The following is a 5,447-nucleotide window of genomic DNA, read 5'->3' as shown; positions in this document are numbered from 1 at the left end:
AACAGGATCTAGGAACTGGTGGTAGCTCAGTCTCAAATAGCAACTTTGTACTACATAGGAAAAGAAGACTCTACCAATATGAGCGTATTTCAAAGAGGTCATGGGATGTGGAATTTCTTTCTTTTTTTTTTCACAGGCAGAGTGGACAGTGAGAGAGAGAGAGAGACAGAGAGAAAGGTCTTCCTTTTTGCTGTTGGTTCACCCTCCAATGGCAGCCGTGACCGGCGCATCGCGCTGATCCGATGGCAGGAGCCAGGTGCTTTCTTCAGGTCTCCCATGGGGTGCAGGGCCCAAGGACTTGGGCCATCCTCCACTGCCTTCCTGGGCCACAGCAGAGAGCTGGCCTGGAAGAGGGGCAACTGGTATAGAATCCGGCGCCCCAACCAGGACTAGAACCCAGTGTGCCGGCGCCGCAAGGTGGAGGATTAGCCTATTGAGCCACAGGCCGGCCGGGATGTGGAATTTCTTAAAAAATGTTTACTTATTTATTTGAAAGGCAGAGTTACAGAGAGGCAGAGGCAGAGAGAGAGAGAGACAAAGAGAGAGGGAGGGAGAGAGGGAGAGATAGGAGGTCTTCCATCTGCCAGTTCACTCCCCAAATGGCCACAGTGGCTGGAGCTGTGCCAATCCAAAGCCAGGAGCCAGGAGCTTCTTCTGGGTCTCCCATGCAGGTGCAGTGGTCCAAGGACCTTGACCATCTTCTACTGCTTTCCCAGGCCACAGCAGAGAGCTGGATCGGAAGCGAAGCAGCTGGGACTAGAACCAGTGCCCATATGGAATGCCGGCACTGCAGGCGGCAGCTTTATCTGCTATGCCACAGCACCAGCCCCAGAAAATGGAATTAGAAGGTAAGTTATTTTGGTGTAAAAACCTTGAAGCCCATGCATAGTTTCTCAAAATATGCACTTCCATGAACTTAATGCGGATCCTCATAGGCATGGATTTGAAATGTTTTTGTTCCAAAATAAACTTATCTTTCAGTTCCCTTTGCAATGGCAATTTTGAACTTCGTTTTTACTGCCTTCTGCTGGGCGTTTTTGTCCCCATCACATAAGGCCACCCTGTGATGACTCACACCTTGCGTGTCCCTCACCGCCGGCAGGAGATGCCCACTGTGCCGAGGGCTTTCCTACAGCACTCATCCCACTCTGGAGGGCCCAGGTCTGAGTCCTGGCTCAGCCCCCAGTTCCAGCTCCTGCTGATGTACAACCCGAGAGGCGGCAGGGTGTTGGGGTCCCTGCCACCCACGTAGAAGACCCGGACTGAGTTCCAGGCTCCTCCTGGCTCTGACCTGGCCCAGCGCTGGATGTTGGGGGTGTTTGGGGAGTGAACCAGTGAATGGAAGATCTTTCAGTCTCTCTGCCTTTCTAGTAAATAAAATCTGTAAATAAAAATTAAGAAACACCACAAATGCTTGCTGGACGAAAGAACGGATGGATGGAATTGCAGGTTGGGAGTATCCACTTGTACCTTGGTTGATTGCATCATAGCCTTCTTTCCCCAGTGTGGGGTCCTGAGGCCTCCACGGCTCAGATTTGGGATTTGTGATGCACCCTCTCGTGCTGCTGGCTTGGGGACTCCCACAGGGAGGGCCGCAGCGCCTTGGCTGGTGGAACTGAGAGCCTACAGGAGCAGCAGCCGTGTGAATGAACACACCGGACCGGCTCAGTGTTCCTGTCATAATTGCCAACCCAGGGCTCGGGGGCCAGCACGAGCACCTGCTGGGGCCAGGGAGTCCAGGGTGCTTCCTGGAGAGGTGACGGAGTTCGAGGCAGGAAGAGGATGGGGCTGGCGGCGTGAGTGCCCCCTGCAGCTCACAGAGCCCTTCTCCGTGGGTTCCAGCCCTCTAGCCCTGACTCCCTGTAGGGTAATTTCCAAACAAGCTCTCCAAAGTGGACCGAAACTCCATCTCTCAACTCCCGCTTCCTGCCCCATGCACTGTCTCCCCTTGTTCCCTCACCCTTTCCATATCCTCTTCCCTGGGAAATTCTACCTCAGTCCACAGACCCTCTCTCCACTTCACTCCCTCCATGACAGAGAAGGGGAGGCAGAGACAGAGAGAGACAGAGAGAGAGAGGAGCTCTTCCATTTGCTGGTTCACTCCCCAAATGGCCACACAGTTGGAGCTGGGCCAGGCTGAACTCAAGAGCTTCCTCCAGGTCTCCCATATGGGTGCAGGGGTCCAAACACTTGGGCCATCTTCTGCTTCTTTCCCAAGAGTATTAGCAGGGAGCTGGATCGGAAGCAGAGCAGCCAGGGACTTGAACCAGCACCCATAGGGCACTACTCATGGCAGCTTAACCTTCTGTGCCACAGCGCCGCCGACTCCCTCCGATCTTTACTGTGAAGACAGACAGTCTCTTCCTATGGGGACTGTTGCTCCCCCTGCCCACCTCCCAGGTACAACACCTGCTCTCTGACCCCTATCACAAACACCCGGGCTGGGGCCTCGTGGAGAGCAGCCCTGCCAGAGGAAGAAGGGAGGGTGGGGGAACATAAGGCACTCATTAGTTTGGCCTCACCATGCTCACCTTTTAAAGTCCCAGTATTAACCCACTTTCTAGATGAGGAAATTGAGGCACAGGGATCAACCTGCCCTAGATCCCCAAGCTAGCAGGTGCCCGTTACTCCTGCCTACATTCTCGTCTTCTCTCAGCCTGCCCCTTGGCCTACTTAAATGTGATTTCAACCCACAGAGAAACTTGCCCAGGGAAGCCTTCCCCACCCAGTTTGTCTTGGTAAATCTCCCCTACTTGTTTTTAGATATTTATTTATATTTATTTGAAAGGCAGAATGACAGTGCAAAAGAGGGAGAGATAGACAGATCTTCCATATGCAGGTTCATTCCCCAAATGGACACAATGGCTGGGGCTGGGGCTGGGGCTGGTCCAGGCCAAAGTCAGGAGCCTGGAACTCCACCCCGTGGCAGGACCCAGGTACGTGGTCCATCTTCTGCTGCTTTCCCAGGAACTGGATAGGAAGAGGAGCTGCTGGGACTCGAATTGGCGCTACGATATGGGTTGTAGGGTGCAGCTTCTCCCCGCGGTGGGGAACGAAGTCGGGATGGGGCTCGGGTCCTAGAGACTTCCAAGGCCGCTTCTTGCCCCGACACCGCGGACGCCCGCCCACCTGGCCGCCAGGGCGTGCCCGTTCCTCCTCTACCCGTTTCTCAAACGTGGCAGATCAGACACCTTTTCGTCTTCCTGGACGCATTCTACCCGGGTCTGGTGCTGGGGCGCTTCTTGACCCCATGAGTTGGCCCCCGGGACTCTGGCGGACCGAGCGCGCGGAGAGGGCGCCCAGGCACAGGTGGGGCGGGTGCGCTGGAGAGCCGAGCGCGGAGGCGCGGGGGGCGGGGGCGCGGGACCCAGCAGAGGCCGGGAGCGGCGGCAGCGCTCGCCCGGCGCCCTCAGCTCCCGGCCCCGGAGCCCTCGGTTTCGGCTCGCTCTCCCCTTCCCCGGCTCCGAACCAGACGCAGCCGCTGCCGCCGCCCCGCGCTGCCGGCTCTCAGGGACAGCCCGGGCCGCCCACGGGCACCGGCCGTTTCCTGCGTTGGGATTGGAGGGGCTGCAAAGCGACCACCGACCCGGAGGCGCCCTCTGGGGCCCGGCACAGCGCACGGTGAGCGCCCCTTAGGTTCGGGGAGGGGGGTCCCTTAGCCGCGGGAACCGGCGCACCCCCGGGGTGCCCGATGGGGCCGCCTGGGGGGCGCAGGGCTGGAGTCAGGTCCACGCGTAGCCTCCCGCGGCCGCCGAGCCTGACATGCTGCCTCCAGGGCGCAACGGCTCTGCTGACCCCGCGCGGTTCGGGCTGCAGCAGCAGCTGGCGCAGGCGGGCACAGTCGGGGGCTCGGCGGGGGCGGCGCCTAGGGGGCCCGCGCAGGTGGTCACCGCCAGCCTCCTGACCCTGCTCATCGTCTGGACCCTGCTGGGCAACGTGCTGGTGTGCGCAGCCATCGTGCGCAGCCGCCACCTGCGCGCCAAGATGACCAACGTCTTCATCGTGTCTCTGGCCGTGTCCGACCTCCTTGTGGCGCTGCTGGTCATGCCGTGGAAGGCGGTCGCCGAGGTGGCCGGTTATTGGCCCTTCGGGGCATTCTGTGACGTCTGGGTGGCCTTCGACATCACGTGCTCCACCGCCTCCATCCTGCATCTGTGCGTCATCAGCGTGGACCGCTACTGGGCCATTTCCAGGCCCTTCCGCTACGAACGCAAGATGACGCAGCGCCTGGCCCTGGGCATGGTGGGCCTGGTCTGGACCTTGTCCGTCGTCATCTCCTTCCTCCCAGTGCAGCTAAACTGGCACCGGGACAAGGCGGGCTCCGGGGCCAGGGCGCACCTGCCGTCCCGCGTGGCCAACACGACACCCTGGGAGGAGGCGGGGGATCTGGAGGCGAGGGCGGAGAAGTGTGACTCCAGCCTGAACCGGACTTACGCCATCTCCTCCTCGCTCATCAGCTTCTACATCCCGGTGGCCATCATGGTCGTGACCTACACGCGCATCTACCGCATCGCGCAGGTGCAGATCCGCCGGATCGCCTCGCTGGAGCGCGCGGCGGAGCACGCGCAGAGCTGCCAGAGCCGCGCGGCCTGCGCGCGGGACACCAGCCTGCGGGCGTCCATCCGGAAGGAGACCCAGGTGCTCAAGACCCTGGCGGTGATCATGGGGGTCTTCGTGTGCTGCTGGCTGCCCTTCTTCATCCTCAACTGCACGGTTCCGTTCTGCGCCGGAGACCCCGAGGGCCGGCGCGCCAGCTTCCCGTGCGTCAGCGAGACCGCCTTCGACGTCTTCGTGTGGCTGGGCTGGGCCAACTCCTCGCTGAACCCGGTCGTCTACGCCTTCAACGCCGACTTCCGGAGGGTGTTCGCGCAGCTGCTGGGGTGCGGCCACCTCTGCTCGCGCACCGCGGTGGAGACGCTGAACATCAGCAACCAGCTCCTGTCCTACAACCAAGACACGGCCTTCCCGCAGGAGGTGGCGGCTGCCTCTGTCCACGCAATCCCCAACGCGGTGAGCCCTGGGGCCGCGGGGGGCGACGAGGAGGAAGAGGAGGAGGAGGAGGAGGAGGAGGAGGGGGAGGAGCGCCCCTTCGACCGTGTGTCCCAGATCTCCCAGAGGTCCCCAGATGGAGACCCGGCTGCCGAGCCAGTGTGGGAGCTGGACTGCGAGGAGGAGATTTCCTTAGGCAAAATAACGCCTTGCACCCCCAATGGATTCCACTGACCTGCCCAGAAATGTGCTCGCGCATCTACACCAAGTCCATGCGCGTGTGCGCGCACACGTGCACACACACGTGCACACACACCCCCAGTGCTGCTCGGCTCATCCCGTGTTTCCGTGTTCTGTGTAGTAGTCCACGTGCTGGGAGACCCTCCCCTGCGAATTCCTGGTTGGACATTGGCAGAGGCAGTGGACTAAATGCGGTCAAATCCACCCCAGCCTGGCCA

The 5,447-nt window shown here is 60.4% G+C and overlaps 1 protein-coding gene across 1 annotated transcript; it reads left to right on the top strand.

Annotated features, from left to right (window-relative positions):
• The first annotated feature begins 3,762 nt into the window (after positions 1-3,762).
• On the top strand, positions 3,763-5,223 carry DRD5 (dopamine receptor D5). The gene has a single exon (XM_062213692.1). The coding sequence runs from the start codon at positions 3,763-3,765 to the stop codon at positions 5,221-5,223; it is 1,461 nt and encodes a 486-aa protein (XP_062069676.1).
• The last annotated feature ends 224 nt before the right edge of the window (positions 5,224-5,447 follow it).

This window comes from Lepus europaeus, chromosome 16 (assembly GCF_033115175.1).
Source record: "Lepus europaeus isolate LE1 chromosome 16, mLepTim1.pri, whole genome shotgun sequence".
NCBI classification, from domain to species: domain Eukaryota; kingdom Metazoa; phylum Chordata; class Mammalia; order Lagomorpha; family Leporidae; genus Lepus; species Lepus europaeus.
Note: the sequence above shows the minus strand (reverse complement) of the source record. Positions and strands in the feature narration are given on the sequence as shown.

What these genes read in the sequence shown, in the direction of transcription:
- DRD5 (XM_062213692.1), top strand. Translation starts at nt 3,763, where the DNA reads ATGCTGCCTCCAGGGCGCAACGGCTCTGCTGACCCCGCGCGGTTCGGG.